Source organism: Oncorhynchus mykiss, chromosome 23 (assembly GCF_057628025.1).
Source record: "Oncorhynchus mykiss isolate SJ-2025 chromosome 23, ASM5762802v1, whole genome shotgun sequence".
Classification (NCBI taxonomy): domain Eukaryota; kingdom Metazoa; phylum Chordata; class Actinopteri; order Salmoniformes; family Salmonidae; genus Oncorhynchus; species Oncorhynchus mykiss.
In genome coordinates, this window is record NC_143044.1 from 45,111,363 (window position 1) to 45,133,895 (window position 22,533).

General features: G+C 42.6%; 1 protein-coding gene across 3 annotated transcripts in view; it reads right to left on the minus strand.

The window, feature by feature from the left end:
- Positions 1 to 295: 295 nt before the first annotated feature.
- Positions 296 to 22,533, minus strand: part of LOC110502980 (pecanex-like protein 2) — a 46,478-nt gene continuing 24,240 nt past the window's right edge. For 2 of the 3 annotated variants that reach the window (XM_036960805.2, XM_021581339.3), the window contains exons 29-34: positions 3,823 to 3,967; positions 2,965 to 3,195; positions 2,047 to 2,321; positions 1,465 to 1,640; positions 789 to 1,237; positions 296 to 572 (exon numbers count right to left, since the gene is read on the minus strand). In XM_036960805.2, the coding sequence (XP_036816700.2) occupies positions 402 to 572; positions 789 to 1,237; positions 1,465 to 1,640; positions 2,047 to 2,321; positions 2,965 to 3,195; positions 3,823 to 3,967 (1,447 nt within the window). In that variant the 3' untranslated portion in view covers positions 296 to 401. Of the gene's footprint in view, positions 573 to 788; positions 1,238 to 1,464; positions 1,641 to 2,046; positions 2,322 to 2,964; positions 3,196 to 3,608; positions 3,708 to 3,822; positions 3,968 to 22,533 lie in introns of those variants that run through there. The other variant, XM_090217540.1, reaches the window with a different exon arrangement.

The window sequence follows — 22,533 nt, forward strand, 5'->3', positions numbered from 1 at the left end:
ATTTTTTACTTTCAATACTTAAGTATATTTTTGAAATTACATTTACTTTTGATACTTAAGTATATTTAAAATCAAATACTTTTAGACTTTTACTCAAATAGTATTTTACTGGGTGGCCTTCACTTTTTCTTGAGTAATTTTCTATTAAGGTATCTTTACTTTTACTCAAGTATGGCAGTCGGGTACTTTTTCCACCACTGGTAATTAATCTGTTGTGTTTGAGATTTTAGAACACTATTAACACATTCATAACCGTTTGGACAACCCTCCCTGGCGTAGGATAATGAACAATGTGTTTTCATAAAAATTATTTATTTTGTCACTGGAGCAAAGGACATTGTTGTTTACATTCAGAACACTGGGGCTGAACATGCTGCGGAGTGAGGCATGTGTTGGTGCTCTCAGATAGTCATTTGCTCTGGAAGTTTATGGGTTGCAGAGGCTGTTGTGTCCTCCTGGCTCTTATCCGCGCCCTGTGTGCAGCCTTTATCTTTTGACGGTGTGTTGTCTTTCACGCCATTGGGAGTGTTGGAGTAGGTTGCATCTACACTCTCGTAGGGCTCTGATGTCCACTGGAAAAACATTGAAAATAATGTATTAATACAATCTGAAATCTGATACATTATACCAGCTAAAAAGCACATTTTTGTAGAGGTTGTCCTCAACAACTGTTGACATTAAATGCCTACATAGATAACCATAACATTATTAAATGGTAATATAATTTCAAGAATTAAGCTTAATAAATGCTACTAAATATATTCTGGGGCAGGAGCTCTAGCTTCTACCTGTGTGGCTCTGCTGGTGGACCGGCAGGAGGGTCCACCCATGGAGGGTCCACCCATGGTGATGTTGACGCTGCTGGACGACTGCGTGTCCGTGGTGTTACCACCCTCGGCTGCCGACAGGCCAGAGATGACAAGGCCGCTGGAGAAGCTCCTCTTGCCGAACAGCAGACTAAGGGTGGAGCTGGAGGAGGACACCTGGCTTGAGCGGTGGTGGGCTGCAGCCTGGAGCTGGGAGCTCAGCTGGCCCCCGGCCGTGGAGAGTCGTGGAACCTGGGAGAAGACAGAGGCGATGGAGGTGTTGAAGGACAGCTGGCTGTTGGAGAGGCGCTGCACCAGGCCATTGGCCGAAGCTGACACCTGCTGGCTGTCCAGGATGGGCCCTGACTGGCTGGTGACTGGAGGCCGCTGGCTCTGGGGCTGCACTGAGCGGCTCCGGTACTCTCTCCTCCCTGGATGGATGCACATACAGATAAAATGACCCAGTCTGTCAGAACCTAACATGACAGAACCGTGAACATAGCTGTCAGAACCAACATGGCAGAACCATGAACATAGCTGCGCAAGGCTCTACTTAGACGTGTAATGCTTTCCTGGTAAGGAAACCAATTATTGTTGTAACTTGGGTGAACTATTCCTTTAGATGTATCATGTGTGCCTTTCCTGTAGAGGACCAAACCTGCAGTGTGCTGCCTATTGGCCTGAGAGGTCCTGTTGGGCCTGGCCTGGTACACACTCAGGCTCTGGGAGGTGATGGAGTTTGGGTTGTGGCTCAGAGAAGAGGAGCCCCCTGCACAGTCCACATCCTCCATGTTCACACCACTGTTACAGCTGGTCAGGTTATCCTTCCGCACCCTACAACGCAAACACCCAGTAGGCCTATGTTACCTTTCTAAACACCTTGACAGCTTTATTAAAATGGAGTTAAAACATTTAACTATAACTGAATGGCAATGAATCTGGATAAAAAAATCTAAATCTGATCTCACATGTGATAAGTGGTTTACAGTGCAGGCCACGCCTCACACTAAACATACAAAGGCCCATAAGCCTAACAGTAGATGGCAGTTATTCAAATGCGCTGGATGCAGCTGAACATGTCGCAGCACTTTAGCCCTATATGGTTTGGGAAGAGTGGTCCTGTCACAGCAGGAAAGGCCCTGATTGGATTCCATCCATAGGGGAGCAGAACACAGGCAGACTGACTGATAAAGAAGACCCTCTGTTCCCCCTTGGTCTGCCTCCAGCAGCCAGAACTCACCGCAGCCACTTGGACAAGAGCCAGGTCTTGATGCCGTCCAGGCTGAGAGGGCCGCCCCAGATGCTCCTCAGCTGCTGGTGGGTGCCCATGTAGGAGGTGGTGAGGGGGGACACGTACATGGGGTAGCCCAGCGGCTGGTCGCACGACGAGTTGATCATGTTTCGGAGGGCCTGCTTGGAGTTCTGGATGCTGCCGCGCTCTGGGTTGCGGTTGCGTAAGAACACCAGCTCCTGCTGCTGGCCGGCCCACAGGCCCCTTACACACTCCTTATTGATCTAGAAGACAGGAGAGAATGAAGAGGGTAGTATTACTGACATCTGAATACACATTACACACCGTCCAACTCCACATTTCTATACTCTGATTAAATCACCATTTTAATCAACTGGATATGGCAGAACCATTTGGATCAAGTTTCTTTATGTATTAATCAAACCAACAACTCATCCACCCCACACGCTAAACTCGTATCAATATGTAGAGTTGATCAGAGTAACTTCATCTCATGTTCCAGACAGCTTGAACAGACAACAATGCTGAATAATTCCTGTTTGACCTATAGTAACATAGCCCCTTCTGTAGATCTGAGATGACTGGATAGATGCAAGAAATATGGTAATAACTTCTGGATAGATGTAAGAAATATGGTAATAACTTCCGGATAGATGTAAGAAATATGGTAATAACTTCCGGATAGATGTAATAACGCCATATTTATCCAATCCTCTCAGATCTACAGAAGTGGCAATGGAGTAGGGGCTTTGAGTTCAGCATGTGTTCAGCACAACTGTACAGGTCTAGGATCAGGTTCCCCTTCCCCAAACCTAACCTTAAACATTGGTGGGGGGAAATAAAAAAACTGACCCAAGATCAGTGTCTAGGGGCAACATCACCCTACACCAGTCATCTCACACACACCTTGATGACCTTGAAGCTGAGGTGGCGTTTGTAGAGCATGATGATCTTGTACTCGTCCGTGCCGTCGTCCACCATGTGTCTCAGTGTGAGAAGAGTGTCCCGGCTGGACAAAACTGCCTTCCTCCAGGCTGGGTCACTCTCATGGCAGATCACCAGACTGATCTTGTAGTTACTAATGGCCTTGTACAAGATGGCTGGCTCCTCTGTCTCCTCCAGACATGTAAAGTGGTCCTGAGAGCAACCAAGGAACAAGAGCAGTAAATATATCACCCTGAGTAAAAGCTTTACAACAGGGATTAACTGAACCACTTTAAGGACGGGATTCAATTAACGGAGCACTGTCGACAAATTATTGACCTTTAAAATGTAATTTATGCTTGAGCCTATATCCGCAGCGTTTACAGCACAGGTGGCGCCTTAATAATGAGAGGACCGGAATAGAATAATGGCTGGAATGGCATAAATGGAACAGTATCAAACACAGTTTCCATGTGCTCCATTCATTCCATTACAGCCATAAATATAATCAGTCCACCCCTCACTAGCCTCCTGTGGTTTATAGTGAATTGCACCTTCTAAAGGCAATTTTTCCAGATATTTGCGGGAATCGTATTCATAATAAAAGCAGCTCAAGGGTAAATGACCTTTTAAAAGTCAAGTGCAGTGCACTTATCCACAATGTGCCTTTGATTGCCACCTTATATTTGCAGCTCCACTGTACATCAAGGTACACATGCAGTCCACTGAGAAAGCACAGGAAGAGCGCAAGGTTAAATGTACACTTACCTACATATTCTACTTCAATAAGGGAGAAAGTGAGCAAATGCTATTGTCTTCAAGGTGGAATATTGTGAATACCTGATGGAGCTTGAGACTCATCCTCACGCCTGGGACCACCACTTTCTGCAGCAGATCCATGTCTGTGAACACCCACTCATCTTTAGTAGCGATACGGAAGTCTCCTTTGAACAGAGTGTTGAACCCATACAAGAACGACTCCAAACTGAATTAGAGACACAGAGAAAGGGAGCATTGTCAAGGTTTTTAACACATTACAGCAACAGAGGGGTAGAATTTGGAGACTCACATCACGTATCACTGTGATACAACAGAGAGCCATAGCTGCCCCCTTATGGAATATCAATGAAACTACAGCTCTGTGGATTGACGTGTTATTTCGTTCCTGGAGGGTAATAAAACCCCATATATAACACAACACAACCTGTCTGGAGGGTAATAAAACCCCATATATAACACAACATCCCTGGAGGGTAATAAAACCCCATATATAACACAACAAAACATCCCTGGAGGGCAATAAAACCCCATATATAACACAACACAACATCCCTGGAGGGTAATAAAACCCCATATAACACAACACAACATCCCTGGAGGGCAATAAAACCCCATATATAACACAACATCCCTGGAGGGCAATAAAACCCCATATATAACACAACATCCCTGGAGGGTAATAAAACCCCATATATAACACAACACAACCTGTCTGGAGGGTAATAAAACCCCATATATAACACAACATCCCTGGAGGGCAATAAAACCCCATATATAACACAACACAACCTGTCTGGAGGGTAATAAAACCCCATATATAACACAACACAACCTGTCTGGAGGGTAATAAAACCCCATATATAACACAACACAACATCCCTGGAGGGCAATAAAACCCCATATATAACACAACACAACCTGTCTGGAGGGTAATAAAACCCCATATATAACACAACACAACCTGTCTGGAGGGTAATAAAACCCCATATATAACACAACATCCCTGGAGGGTAATAAAACCCCATATATAACACAACATCCCTGGAGGGTAATAAAACCCCATATATAACATAACACAACATCCCTGGAGGGCAATAAAACCCCATATATAACACAACACAACATCCATGGAGGGTAATAAAACCCCATATATAACATAACACAACATCCCTGGAGGGTAATAAAACCCCATATATAACATAACACAACATCCCTGGAGGGTAATAAAACCCCATATATAACATAACACAACATCCCTGGAGGGTAATAAAACCCCATATATAACACAACACAACATCCCTGGAGGGTAATAAAACCCCATATATAACATAACACAACATCCCTGGAGGGCAATAAAACCCCATATATAACACAACATCCCTGGAGGGTAATAAAACCCCATATATAACACAACACAACATCCCTGGAGGGCAATAAAACCCCATATATAACACAACATCCCTGGAGGGTAATAAAACCCCATATATAACACAACATCCCTGGAGGGTAATAAAACCCCATATATAACACAACACAACATCCCTGGAGGGTAATAAAACCCCATATATAACACAGCATCCCTGGAGGGTAATAAAACCCCATATATAACACAGCATCCCTGGAGGGTAATACAACCCCACATATAACACAACACAACATCCCTGGAGGGTAATAAAACCCCATATATAACACAACACAACATCCATGGAGGGTAATAAAACCCCATATATAACACAACACAACATCCCTGGAGGGCAATAAAACCCCATATATAACACAACATCCCTGGAGGGTAATAAAACCACATATATAACACAACACAACATCCATGGAGGGTAATAAAACCACATATATAACACAACACAACATCCATGGAGGGTAATAAAACCCCATATATAACACAACACAACATCCCTGGAGGGTAATAAAACCCCATATATAACACAACACAACCTGTCTGGAGGGTAATAAAACCACATATATAACACAACACAACATCCATGGAGGGTAATAAAACCACATATATAACACAACACAACATCCATGGAGGGTAATAAAACCACATATATAACACAACACAACATCCATGGAGGGTAATAAAACCCCATATATAACACAACACAACATCCCTGGAGGGTAATAAAACCCCATATATAACACAACACAACACAACCTGTCTGGAGGGTAATAAAACCACATATATAACACAACATCCCTGGAGGGTAATAAAACCCCATATATAACACAACATCCCTGGAGGGTAGTAAACCCCCATATATAACACAACACAACATCCATGGAGGGTAATAAAACCCCATATATAACACAACACAGCACTCACTTCCGTCATCATGAAGTGCTTTGAGAGACTAGTCAAGGACCATATCACCTCCACCCTACCCGACACCCTAGACCCACTCCAATTTGCTTACCACCTAAATAGGTCCACAGCCGATGCAATCTCAACCACACTGCACACTGCCCTAACCCATCTGGACAAGAGGAATACCTATGTGAGAATGCTGTTCATCGACTACAGCTCAGCATTCAACACCATAGTACCCTCCAAGCTCGTCATCAAGCTCGAGACCCTGGGTCTCGACCCCGCCCTGTGCAACTGGGTACTGGACTTCCTGACGAGCCGCCCCCAGGTGGTGAGGGTAGGCAACAACATCTCCACCCCGCTGATCCTCAACACTGGGGCCCCACAAGGGTGCGTTCTGAGCCCTCTCCTGTACTCCCTGTTCACCCACGACTGTGTGGCCACGCACGCCTCCAACTCAATCATCAAGTTTGCGGACGACACAACAGTGGTAGGCTTGATTACCAACAACGACGAGACGGCCTACAGGGAGGAGGTGAGGGCCCTCGGAGTGTGGTGTCAGGAAAATAACCTCACACTCAACGTCAACAAAACTAAGGAGATGATTGTGGACTTCAGGAAACAGCAGAGGGAACACCCCCCTATCCACATCGATGGAACAGTAGTGGAGAGGGTAGCAAGTTTTAAGTTCCTCGGCATACACATCACAGACAAACTGAATTGGTCCACTCACACAGACAGCATCGTGAAGAAGGCGCAGCAGCGCCTCTTCAACCTCAGGAGGCTGAAGAAATTCGGTTTGTCACCAAAAGCACTCAAACTTCTACAGATGCACAATCGAGAGCATCCTGGCGGGCTGTATCACCGCCTGGTACGGCAACTGCTCCGCCCACAACCGTAAGGCTCTCCAGAGGGTAGTGAGGTCTGCACAACGCATTACCGGGGGCAAACTACCTGCCCTCCAGGACACCTACACCACCCGATGTTACAGGAAGGCCATAAAGATCATCAAGGACATCAACCACCCGAGCCACTGCCTGTTCACCCCGCTATCATCCAGAAGGCGAGGTCAGTACAGGTGCATCAAAGCTGGGACCGAGAGACTGAAAAACAGCTTCTATCTCAAGGCCATCAGACTGTTAAACAGCCACCCCTAACATTGAGTGGCTGCTGCCAACACACTGACACTGACTCAACTCCAGCCACTTTAATAATGGGAATTGATGGGAAATGATGTAAATATATCACTAGCCACTTAAACAATGCCACCTTATATAATGTTACTTACCCTACATTATTCATCTCATATGCATACGTATATACTGTACTCTATATCATCGACTGCATCCTTATGTAATACATGTATCACTAGCCACTTTAACTATGCCACTTTGTTTACCTCATGTACCTCACTTTGTTCACCTCATGTATATACTGTACTCGATACCATCTACTGTATCCTGCCTATGCTGCTCTGTACCATCAGTCATTCATATATCCTTATGTACATATTCTTTATCCCCTTACACTGTGTACAAGACAGTAGTTTTGGAATTGTTAGTTAGATTACTTGTTGGTTATTACTGCATTGTCGGAACAAGAAGCACAAGCATTTCGCTACACTCGCATTAACATCTGCTAACCATGTGTATGTCACAAATAAAATTTGATTTGATTTGAACACAACATGTCTGGAGGGTAATAAAACCCACTATATATAACACAACATCCCTGGAGGGTAATAAAACCCCATATATAACACAACATCCCTGGAGGGTAATAAAACCCCATATATAACACAACATCCCTGGAGGGTAATAAAACCCCATATATAACACAACATCCCTGGAGGGTAATAAAACCCCATATATAACACAACATCCCTGGAGGGTAATAAAACTCCATATATAACACAACATCCCTGGAGGGTAATAAAACCCCATATATAACACAACATCCCTGGAGGGTAATAAAACTCCATATATAACACAACATCCCTGGAGGGTAATAAAACCCCATATATAACACAACATCCCTGGAGGGTAATAAAACCCCATATATAACACAACACAACATCCCTGGAGGGTAGTAAACCCCCATATATAACACAACATCCCTGGAGGGTAATAAAACCCCATATATAACACAACATCCCTGGAGGGTAATAAAACCCCATATAAAACACAACATCCCTGGAGGGTAATAAAACCCCATATATACACACAACACAACATCCCTGGAGGGTAATAAAACCCCATATATAACACAACATCCCTGGAGGGTAATAAAACCCCATATAAAACACAACATCCCTGGAGGGTAATAAAACCCCATATATACACACAACACAACATCCCTGGAGGGTAATAAAACCCCATATATAACACAACACAACATCCCTGGAGGGTAGTAAACCCCCATATATAACACAACATCCCTGGAGGGTAGTAAACCCCCATATATACACACAACACAACATCCCTGGAGGGTAATAAAACCCCATATATAACACAACACAACATCCCTGGAGGGTAGTAAACCCCCATATATAACACAACATCCCTGGAGGGTAGTAAACCCACATATATAACACAACATCCCTGGAGGGCAATAAAACCCCATATATAACACAACATCCCTGGAGGGTAATAAAACCCCATATATAACACAACACAACCTGTCTGGAGGGTAATAAAACCACATATATAACACAACACAACATCCATGGAGGGTAATAAAACCACATATATAACACAACACAACATCCATGGAGGGTAATAAAACCCCATATATAACACAACACAACATCCCTGGAGGGTAATAAAACCCCATATATAACACAACACAACCTGTCTGGAGGGTAATAAAACCACATATATAACACAACATCCCTGGAGGGTAATAAAACCCCATATATAACACAACATCCCTGGAGGGTAGTAAACCCCCATATATAACACAACACAACATCCATGGAGGGTAATAAAACCCCATATATAACACAACACAGCACTCACTTCCGTCATCATGAAGTGCTTTGAGAGACTAGTCAAGGACCATATCACCTCCACCCTACCCGACACCCTAGACCCACTCCAATTTGCTTACCACCCAAATAGGTCCACAGCCGATGCAATCTCAACCACACTGCACACTGCCCTAACCCATCTGGACAAGAGGAATACCTATGTGAGAATGCTGTTCATCGACTACAGCTCAGCATTCAACACCATAGTACCCTCCAAGCTCGTCATCAAGCTCGAGACCCTGGGTCTCGACCCCGCCCTGTGCAACTGGGTACTGGACTTCCTGACGAGCCGCCCCCAGGTGGTGAGGGTAGGCAACAACATCTCCACCCCGCTGATCCTCAACACTGGGGCCCCACAAGGGTGCGTTCTGAGCCCTCTCCTGTACTCCCTGTTCACCCACGACTGTGTGGCCACGCACGCCTCCAACTCAATCATCAAGTTTGCGGACGACACAACAGTGGTAGGCTTGATTACCAACAACGACGAGACGGCCTACAGGGAGGAGGTGAGGGCCCTCGGAGTGTGGTGTCAGGAAAATAACCTCACACTCAACGTCAACAAAACTAAGGAGATGATTGTGGACTTCAGGAAACAGCAGAGGGAACACCCCCCTATCCACATCGATGGAACAGTAGTGGAGAGGGTAGCAAGTTTTAAGTTCCTCGGCATACACATCACAGACAAACTCAATTGGTCCACTCACACAGACAGCATCGTGAAGAAGGCGCAGAAGCGCCTCTTCAACCTCAGGAGGCTGAAGAAATTCGGTTTGTCACCAAAAGCACTCAAACTTCTACAGATGCACAATCGAGAGCATCCTGGCGGGCTGTATCACCGCCTGGTACGGCAACTGCTCCGCCCACAACCGTAAGGCTCTCCAGAGGGTAGTGAGGTCTGCACAACGCATTACCGGGGGCAAACTACCTGCCCTCCAGGACACCTACACCACCCGATGTTACAGGAAGGCCATAAAGATCATCAAGGACATCAACCACCCGAGCCACTGCCTGTTCACCCCGCTATCATCCAGAAGGCGAGGTCAGTACAGGTGCATCAAAGCTGGGACCGAGAGACTGAAAAACAGCTTCTATCTCAAGGCCATCAGACTGTTAAACAGCCACCCCTAACATTGAGTGGCTGCTGCCAACACACTGACACTGACTCAACTCCAGCCACTTTAATAATGGGAATTGATGGGAAATGATGTAAATATATCACTAGCCACTTAAACAATGCCACCTTATTTAATGTTACTTACCCTACATTATTCATCTCATATGCATACGTATATACTGTACTCTATATCATCGACTGCATCCTTATGTAATACATGTATCACTAGCCACTTTAACTATGCCACTTTGTTTACCTCATGTACCTCACTTTGTTCACCTCATGTATATACTGTACTCGATACCATCTACTGTATCCTGCCTATGCTGCTCTGTACCATCAGTCATTCATATATCCTTATGTACATATTCTTTATCCCCTTACACTGTGTACAAGACAGTAGTTTTGGAATTGTTAGTTAGATTACTTGTTGGTTATTACTGCATTGTCGGAACAAGAAGCACAAGCATTTCGCTACACTCGCATTAACATCTGCTAACCATGTGTATGTGACAAATAAAATTTGATTTGATTTGAACACAACATGTCTGGAGGGTAATAAAACCCACTATATATAACACAACATCCCTGGAGGGTAATAAAACCCCATATATAACACAACATCCCTGGAGGGTAATAAAACCCGATATATAACACAACATCCCTGGAGGGTAATAAAACCCCATATATAACACAACATCCCTGGAGGGTAATAAAACCCCATATATAACACAACATCCCTGGAGGGTAATAAAACCCCATATATAACACAACATCCCTGGAGGGTAATAAAACCCCATATATAACACAACATCCCTGGAGGGTAATAAAACTCCATATATAACACAACATCCCTGGAGGGTAATAAAACCCCATATATAACACAACATCCCTGGAGGGTAATAAAACCCCATATATAACACAACATCCCTGGAGGGTAATAAAACCCCATATATAACACAACACAACATTCCTGGAGGGTAATAAAACCCCATATATAACACAACATCCCTGGAGGGTAGTAAACCCCCATATATAACACAACATCCCTGGAGGGTAATAAAACCCCATATATAACACAACATCCCTGGAGGGTAATAAAACACCATATATAACACAACATCCCTGGAGGGTAATAAAACTCCATATATAACACAACATCCCTGGAGGGTAATAAAACCCCATATATAACACAACATCCCTGGAGGGTAATAAAACCCCATATATAACACAACACAACATTCCTGGAGGGTAATAAAACCCCATATATAACACAACACAACATCCCTGGAGGGTAATAAAACCCCATATATAACACAACACAACATCCCTGGAGGGTAGTAAACCCCCATATATAACACAACATCCCTGGAGGGTAGTAAACCCACATATATAACACAACATCCCTGGAGGGCAATAAAACCCCATATATAACACAACATCCCTGGAGGGTAATAAAACCCCATATATAACACAACACAACATGTCTGGAGGGTAATAAAACCCCATATATAACACAACATCCCTGGAGAGTAATAAAACCCCATATATAACACAACATCCCTGGAGGGTAACAAAACCCCATATATAACACAGCATCCATGGAGGGTAACAAAACCCCATATATAACACAATACAACATGTCTGGAGGGTAATAAAACCCCATATATAACACAACATCCCTGGAGGGTAACAAAACCCCATATATAACACAACATCCCTGGAGGGTAACAAAACCCCATATATAACACAGCATCCCTGGAGGGTAACAAAACCCCATATATAACACAATACAACATGTCTGGAGGGTAATAAAACCCCATATATAATACCACATATATAACACAACATGTCTGGAGGGTAATAAAACCCCATATATAACACAACATCCCTGGAGGGTAACAAAACCCCATATATAACACAGCATCCCTGGAGGGTAACAAAACCCCATATATAACACAATACAACATGTCTGGAGGGTAATAAAACCCCATATATAACACAACACAACATCCCTGGAGGGTAGTAAACCCCCATATATAACACAACATCCCTGGAGGGTAATAAAAACCCATATATAACACAACATCCCTGGAGGGTAATAAAACTCCATATATAACACAACATCCCTGGAGGGTAATAAAACCCCATATATAACACAACATCCCTGGAGGGTAATAAAACCCCATATATAACACAACACAACATTCCTGGAGGGTAATAAAACCCCATATATAACACAACACAACATCCCTGGAGGGTAATAAAACCCCATATATAACACAACACAACATCCCTGGAGGGTAGTAAACCCCCATATATAACACAACATCCCTGGAGGGTAGTAAACCCACATATATAACACAACATCCCTGGAGGGCAATAAAACCCCATATATAACACAACATCCCTGGAGGGTAATAAAACCCCATATATAACACAACACAACATGTCTGGAGGGTAATAAAACCCCATATATAACACAACATCCCTGGAGAGTAATAAAACCCCATATATAACACAACATCCCTGGAGGGTAACAAAACCCCATATATAACACAGCATCCATGGAGGGTAACAAAACCCCATATATAACACAATACAACATGTCTGGAGGGTAATAAAACCCCATATATAACACAACATCCCTGGAGGGTAACAAAACCCCATATATAACACAACATCCCTGGAGGGTAACAAAACCCCATATATAACACAGCATCCCTGGAGGGTAACAAAACCCCATATATAACACAATACAACATGTCTGGAGGGTAATAAAACCCCATATATAATACCACATATATAACACAACATGTCTGGAGGGTAATAAAACCCCATATATAACACAACATCCCTGGAGGGTAACAAAACCCCATATATAACACAGCATCCCTGGAGGGTAACAAAACCCCATATATAACACAATACAACATGTCTGGAGGGTAATAAAACCCCATATATAACACAACACAACATCCCTGGAGGGTAGTAAACCCCCATATATAACACAACATCCCTGGAGGGTAATAAAAACCCATATATAACACAACATTCCTGGAGGGTAATAAAACCCCATATATAACACAACATCCCTGGAGGGTAATAAAACCCCATATATAACACAACATCCCTGGAGGGTAATAAAACCCCATATATAACACAACATCCCTGGAGGGTAACAAAACCCCATATATAACACAACACAACATCCCTGGAGGGTATTAAACCCCCATATATAACACAACATTCCTGGAGGGTAATAAAACCCCATATATAACACAACACAACATCCCTGGAGGGTAGTAAACCCCCATACATAACACAACATCCCTGGAGGGTAATAAAACCCCATATATAACACAACACAACCTGTCTGGAGGGTAATAAAACCCCATATATAACACAACATCCCTGGAGGGTAATAAAACCCCATATATAACACAACATCCCTGGAGGGCAATAAAACCCCATATATAACATAACACAACATCCCTGGAGGGCAATAAAACCCCATATATAACACAACACAACATCCCTGGAGGGTAATAAAACCCCATATATAACATAACACAACATCCCTGGAGGGTAATAAAACCCCATATATAACACAACACAACATCCCTGGAGGGCAATAAAACCCCATATATAACATAACACAACATCCCTGGAGGGTAATAAAACCCCATATATAACATAACACAACATCCCTGGAGGGTAATAAAACCCCATATATAACACAACACAACATCCCTGGAGGGCAATAAAACCCCATATATAACATAACACAACATCCCTGGAGGGTAATAAAACCCCATATATAACACAACACAACATCCCTGGAGGGCAATAAAACCCCATATATAACATAACACAACATCCCTGGAGGGTAATAAAACCCCATATATAACATAACACAACATCCCTGGAGGGTAATAAAACCCCATATATAACATAACACAACATCCCTGGAGGGTAATAAAACCCCATATATAACACAACATCCCTGGAGGGTAATAAAACCCCATATATAACACAACATCCCTGGAGGGTAATAAAACCCCATATATAACACAACACAACATCCCTGGAGGGTAATAAAACCCCATATATAACACAGCATCCCTGGAGGGTAATAAAACCCCATATATAACACAGCATCCCTGGAGGGTAATACAACCCCACATATAACACAACACAACATCCCTGGAGGGTAATAAAACCCCATATATAACACAACACAACATCCATGGAGGGTAATAAAACCCCATATATAACACAACACAACATCCCTGGAGGGCAATAAAACCCCATATATAACACAACATCCCTGGAGGGTAATAAAACCACATATATAACACAACACAACATCCATGGAGGGTAATAAAACCACATATATAACACAACACAACATCCATGGAGGGTAATAAAACCCCATATATAACACAACACAACATCCCTGGAGGGTAATAAAACCCCATATATAACACAACACAACCTGTCTGGAGGGTAATAAAACCACATATATAACACAACACAACATCCATGGAGGGTAATAAAACCACATATATAACACAACACAACATCCATGGAGGGTAATAAAACCCCATATATAACATAACACAACATCCCTGGAGGGCAATAAAACCCCATATATAACACAACACAACATCCCTGGAGGGTAATAAAACCCCATATATAACATAACACAACATCCCTGGAGGGTAATAAAACCCCATATATAACACAACACAACATCCCTGGAGGGCAATAAAACCCCATATATAACATAACACAACATCCCTGGAGGGTAATAAAACCCCATATATAACATAACACAACATCCCTGGAGGGTAATAAAACCCCATATATAACACAACACAACATCCCTGGAGGGCAATAAAACCCCATATATAACATAACACAACATCCCTGGAGGGTAATAAAACCCCATATATAACACAACACAACATCCCTGGAGGGCAATAAAACCCCATATATAACATAACACAACATCCCTGGAGGGTAATAAAACCCCATATATAACATAACACAACATCCCTGGAGGGTAATAAAACCCCATATATAACATAACACAACATCCCTGGAGGGTAATAAAACCCCATATATAACACAACATCCCTGGAGGGTAATAAAACCCCATATATAACACAACATCCCTGGAGGGTAATAAAACCCCATATATAACACAACACAACATCCCTGGAGGGTAATAAAACCCCATATATAACACAGCATCCCTGGAGGGTAATAAAACCCCATATATAACACAGCATCCCTGGAGGGTAATACAACCCCACATATAACACAACACAACATCCCTGGAGGGTAATAAAACCCCATATATAACACAACACAACATCCATGGAGGGTAATAAAACCCCATATATAACACAACACAACATCCCTGGAGGGCAATAAAACCCCATATATAACACAACATCCCTGGAGGGTAATAAAACCACATATATAACACAACACAACATCCATGGAGGGTAATAAAACCACATATATAACACAACACAACATCCATGGAGGGTAATAAAACCCCATATATAACACAACACAACATCCCTGGAGGGTAATAAAACCCCATATATAACACAACACAACCTGTCTGGAGGGTAATAAAACCACATATATAACACAACACAACATCCATGGAGGGTAATAAAACCACATATATAACACAACACAACATCCATGGAGGGTAATAAAACCCCATATATAACACAACACAACATCCCTGGAGGGTAATAAAACCCCATATATAACACAACACAACCTGTCTGGAGGGTAATAAAACCACATATATAACAACATCCCTGGAGGGTAATAAAACCCCATATATAACACAACATCCCTGGAGGGTAGTAAACCCCCATATATAACACAACACAACATCCATGGAGGGTAATAAAACCCCATATATAACACAACACAGCACTCACTTCCGTCATCATGAAGTGCTTTGAGAGACTAGTCAAGGACCATATCACCTCCACCCTACCCGACACCCTAGACCCACTCCAATTTGCTTACCACCCAAATAGGTCCACAGCCGATGCAATCTCAACCACACTGCACACTGCCCTAACCCATCTGGACAAGAGGAATACCTATGTGAGAATGCTGTTCATCGACTACAGCTCAGCATTCAACACCATAGTACCCTCCAAGCTCGTCATCAAGCTCGAGACCCTGGGTCTCGACCCCGCCCTGTGCAACTGGGTACTGGACTTCCTGACGAGCAGCCCCCAGGTGGTGAGGGTAGGCAACAACATCTCCACCCCGCTGATCCTCAACACTGGGGCCCCACAAGGGTGCGTTCTGAGCCCTCTCCTGTACTCCCTGTTCACCCACGACTGTGTGGCCACGCACGCCTCCAACTCAATCATCAAGTTTGCGGACGACACAACAGTGGTAGGCTTGATTACCAACAACGACGAGACGGCCTACAGGGAGGAGGTGAGGGCCCTCGGAGTGTGGTGTCAGGAAAATAACCTCACACTCAACGTCAACAAAACTAAGGAGATGATTGTGGACTTCAGGAAACAGCAGAGGGAACACCCCCCTATCCACATCGATGGAACAGTAGTGGAGAGGGTAGCAAGTTTTAAGTTCCTCGGCATACACATCACAGACAAACTGAATTGGTCCACTCACACAGACAGCATCGTGAAGAAGGCGCAGCAGCGCCTCTTCAACCTCAGGAGGCTGAAGAAATTCGGTTTGTCACCAAAAGCACTCAAACTTCTACAGATGCACAATCGAGAGCATCCTGGCGGGCTGTATCACCGCCTGGTACGGCAACTGCTCCGCCCACAACCGTAAGGCTCTCCAGAGGGTAGTGAGGTCTGCACAACGCATTACCGGGGGCAAACTACCTGCCCTCCAGGACACCTACACCACCCGATGTTACAGGAAGGCCATAAAGATCATCAAGGACATCAACCACCCGAGCCACTGCCTGTTCACCCCGCTATCATCCAGAAGGCGAGGTCAGTACAGGTGCATCAAAGCTGGGACCGAGAGACTGAAAAACAGCTTCTATCTCAAGGCCATCAGACTGTTAAACAGCCACCCCTAACATTGAGTGGCTGCTGCCAACACACTGACACTGACTCAACTCCAGCCACTTTAATAATGGGAATTGATGGGAAATGATGTAAATATATCACTAGCCACTTAAACAATGCCACCTTATATAATGTTACTTACCCTACATTATTCATCTCATATGCATACGTATATACTGTACTCTATATCATCGACTGCATCCTTATGTAATACATGTATCACTAGCCACTTTAACTATGCCACTTTGTTTACCTCATGTACCTCACTTTGTTCACCTCATGTATATACTGTACTCGATACCATCTACTGTATCCTGCCTATGCTGCTCTGTACCATCAGTCATTCATATATCCTTATGTACATATTCTTTATCCCCTTACACTGTGTACAAGACAGTAGTTTTGGAATTGTTAGTTAGATTACTTGTTGGTTATTACTGCATTGTCGGAACAAGAAGCACAAGCATTTCGCTACACTCGCATTAACATCTGCTAACCATGTGTATGTGACAAATAAAATTTGATTTGATTTGAACACAACATGTCTGGAGGGTAATAAAACCCACTATATATAACACAACATCCCTGGAGGGTAATAAAACCCCATATATAACACAACATCCCTGGAGGGTAATAAAACCCCATATATAACACAACATCCCTGGAGGGTAATAAAACCCCATATATAACACAACATCCCTGGAGGGTAATAAAACCCCATATATAACACAACATCCCTGGAGGGTAATAAAACTCCATATATAACACAACATCCCTGGAGGGTAATAAAACCCCATATATAATACCACATATATAACACAACATGTCTGGAGGGTAATAAAACCCCATATATAACACAACATCCCTGGAGGGTAACAAAACCCCATATATAACACAGCATCCCTGGAGGGTAACAAAACCCCATATATAACACAATACAACATGTCTGGAGGGTAATAAAACCCCATATATAACACAACACAACATCCCTGGAGGGTAGTAAACCCCCATATATAACACAACATCCCTGGAGGGTAATAAAACCCCATATATAACACAACATCCCTGGAGGGTAATAAAACCCCATATATAACACAACATCCCTGGAGGGTAATAAAACCCCATATATAACACAACATCCCTGGAGGGTAACAAAACCCCATATATAACACAACACAACATCCCTGGAGGGTATTAAACCCCCATATATAACACAACATTCCTGGAGGGTAATAAAACCCCATATATAACACAACACAACATCCCTGGAGGGTAGTAAACCCCCATATATAACACAACATCCCTGGAGGGTAGTAAACCCCCATATATAACAAAACATCCATGGAGGGTAATAAAACCCCATATATAACACAACACAACATCCCTGGAGGGTAGTAAAAACCCATATAGAACATAACATCCTTGGAGGGTAGTAAAACTCCATATATAACACAACACAACATCCCTGGAGGGTAGTAAACCCCCATATATAACACAACATCCCTGGAGGGTAATAAAAACCCATATATAACACAACATTCCTGGAGGGTAATAAAACCCCATATATAACACAACACAACATCCCTGGAGGGTAGTAAAAACCCATATATAACACAACATCCCTGGAGGGTAATAAAAACCCATATATAACACAACATCCCTGGAGGGTAATAAAAACCCATATATAACACAACATCCCTGGAGGGTAATAAAAACCCATATATAACACAACATCCCTGGAGGGTAATAAAAACCCATATATAACACAACATTCCTGGAGGGTAATAAACCCCCATGTATAACACAACATCCCTGGAGGGTAGTAAACCCCCATATATAACACAACATCCATGGAGGGTAATAAAACCCCATATATAACACAACATCCCTGGAGGGTAATAAAACCCCATATATAACACAACATCCCTGGAGGGTAATAAAACCCCATATATAACACAACATCCCTGGAGGGTAATAAAACCCCATATATAACACAACATCCCTGGAGGGTAGTAAACCCCCATATATAACACAACATCCCTGGAGGGTAGTAAACCCCCATATATAACACAACATCCATGGAGGGTAATAAAACCCCATATATAACACAACATCCCTGGAGGGTAATAAAACCCCATATATAACACAACACAAAATCCCTGGAGGGTAGTAAAACTCCATATATAACACAACACAACATCCCTGGAGGGTAGTAAACCCCCATATATAACACAACATCCCCGGAGGGTAATAAAAACCCATATATAACACAACATTCCTGGAGGGTAATAAAACCCCATATATAACACAACACAACATCCCTGGAGGGTAGTAAACCCCCATATATAACACAACATTCCTGGAGGGTAATAAAACCCCATATATAACACAACACAACATCCCTGGAAGGTAACAAAACCCCATATATAACACGATACAACATGTCTGGAGGGTAATAAAACCCCATATATAACACAACACAACATCCCTGGAGGGTAGTAAACCCCCATATATAACACAACATCCCTGGAGGGTAATAAAAACCCATATATAACACAACATTCTTGGAGGGTAATAAAACCCCATATATAACACAACATCCCTGGAGGGTAATAAAACCCCATATATAACACAACATCCCTGGAGGGTAATAAAACCCCATATATAACACAACATCCCTGGAGGGTAACAAAACCCCATATATAACACAACACAACATCCCTGGAGGGTAGTAAACCCCCATATATAACACAACATCCCTGGAGGGTAATAAAAACCCATATATAACACAACATTCCTGGAGGGTAATAAAACCCCATATATAACACAACACAACATCCCTGGAGGGTAGTAAACCCCCATATATAACACAACATCCCTGGAGGGTAGTAAACCCCCATATATAACACAACATCCATGGAGGGTAATAAAACCCCATATATAACACAACATCCCTGGAGGGTAATAAAACCCCATATATAACACAACACAACATCCCTGGAGGGTAGTAAAACTCCATATATAACACAACACAACATCCCTGGAGGGTAGTAAACCCCCATATATAACACAACATCCCCGGAGGGTAATAAAAACCCATATATAACACAACATTCCTGGAGGGTAATAAAACCCCATATATAACACAACACAACATCCCTGGAGGGTAGTAAACCCCCATATATAACACAACATTCCTGGAGGGTAATAAAACCCCATATATAACACAACACAACATCCCTGGAGGGTAGTAAAACCCCCATATATAACACAACATCCATGGAGGGTAATAAAACCCCATATATAACACAACATCCCTGGGGGGTAATAAAACCCCATATATAACACAACATTCCTGGAGGGTAATAAAACCCCATATATAACACAACATCCCTGGAGGGTAATAAAAACCCATATATAACACAACATTCCTGGAGGGTAATAAAACCCCATATATAACACAACATCCCTGGAGGGTAATAAAACCCCATATATAACACAACATCCCTGGAGGGTAATAAAACCCCATATATAACACAACATCCCTGGAGGGTAACAAAACCCCATATATAACACAACGCAACATCCCTGGAGGGTATTAAACCCCCATATATAACACAACATTCCTGGAGGGTAATAAAACCCCATATATAACACAACACAACATCCCTGGAGGGTAGTAAACCCCCATATATAACAAAACATCCATGGAGGGTAATAAAACCCCATATATAACACACCACAACATCCCTGAAGGGTAGTAAAAACCCATATATAACATAACATCCTTGGAGGGTAGTAAAACTCCATATATAACACAACACAACATCCCTGGAGGGTAGTAAACCCCCATATATAACACAACATCCCTGGAGGGTAATAAAAACCCATATATAACACAACATTCCTGGAGGGTAATAAAACCCCATATATAACACAACACAACATCCCTGGAGGGTAGTAAAAACCCATATATAACACAACATCCTTGGAGGGTAATAAAAACCCATATATAACACAACATCCCTGGAGGGTAATAAAAACCCATATATAACACAACATCCCTGGAGGGTAATAAAAACCCATATATAACACAACATCCCTGGAAGGTAATAAAAACCCATATATAACACAACATTCCTGGAGGGTAATAAACCCCCATGTATAACACAACATCCCTGGAGGGTAGTAAACCCCCATATATAACACAACATCCATGGAGGGTAATAAAACCCCATATATAACACAACATCCCTGGAGGGTAATAAAACCCCATATATAACACAACATCCCTGGAGGGTAATAAAACCCCATATATAACACAACATCCCTGGAGGGTAATAAAACCCCATATATAACACAACATCCCTGGAGGGTAGTAAACCCCCATATATAACACAACATCCCTGGAGGGTAGTAAACCCCCATATATAACACAACATCCCTGGAGGGTAGTAAACCCCCATATATAACACAACATCCATGGAGGGTAATAAAACCCCATATATAACACAACATCCCTGGAGGGTAATAAAACCCCATATATAACACAACACAACATCCCTGGAGGGTAGTAAAACTCCATATATAACACAACACAACATCCCTGGAGGGTAGTAAACCCCCATATATAACACAACATCCCCGGAGGGTAATAAAAACCCATATATAACACAACATTCCTGGAGGGTAATAAAACCCCATATATAACACAACACAACATCCCTGGAGGGTAGTAAACCCCCATATATAACACAACATTCCTGGAGGGTAATAAAACCCCATATATAACACAACACAACATCCCTGGAGGGTAACAAAACCCCATATATAACACGATACAACATGTCTGGAGGGTAATAAAACCCCATATATAACACAACACAACATCCCTGGAGGGTAGTAAACCCCCATATATAACACAACATCCCTGGAGGGTAGTAAACCCCCATATATAACACAACATCCATGGAGGGTAATAAAACCCCATATATAACACAACATCCCTGGAGGGTAATAAAACCCCATATATAACACAACACAACATCCCTGGAGGGTAGTAAAACTCCATATATAACACAACACAACATCCCTGGAGGGTAGTAAACCCCCATATATAACACAACATCCCCGGAGGGTAATAAAAACCCATATATAACACAACATTCCTGGAGGGTAATAAAACCCCATATATAACATAACACAA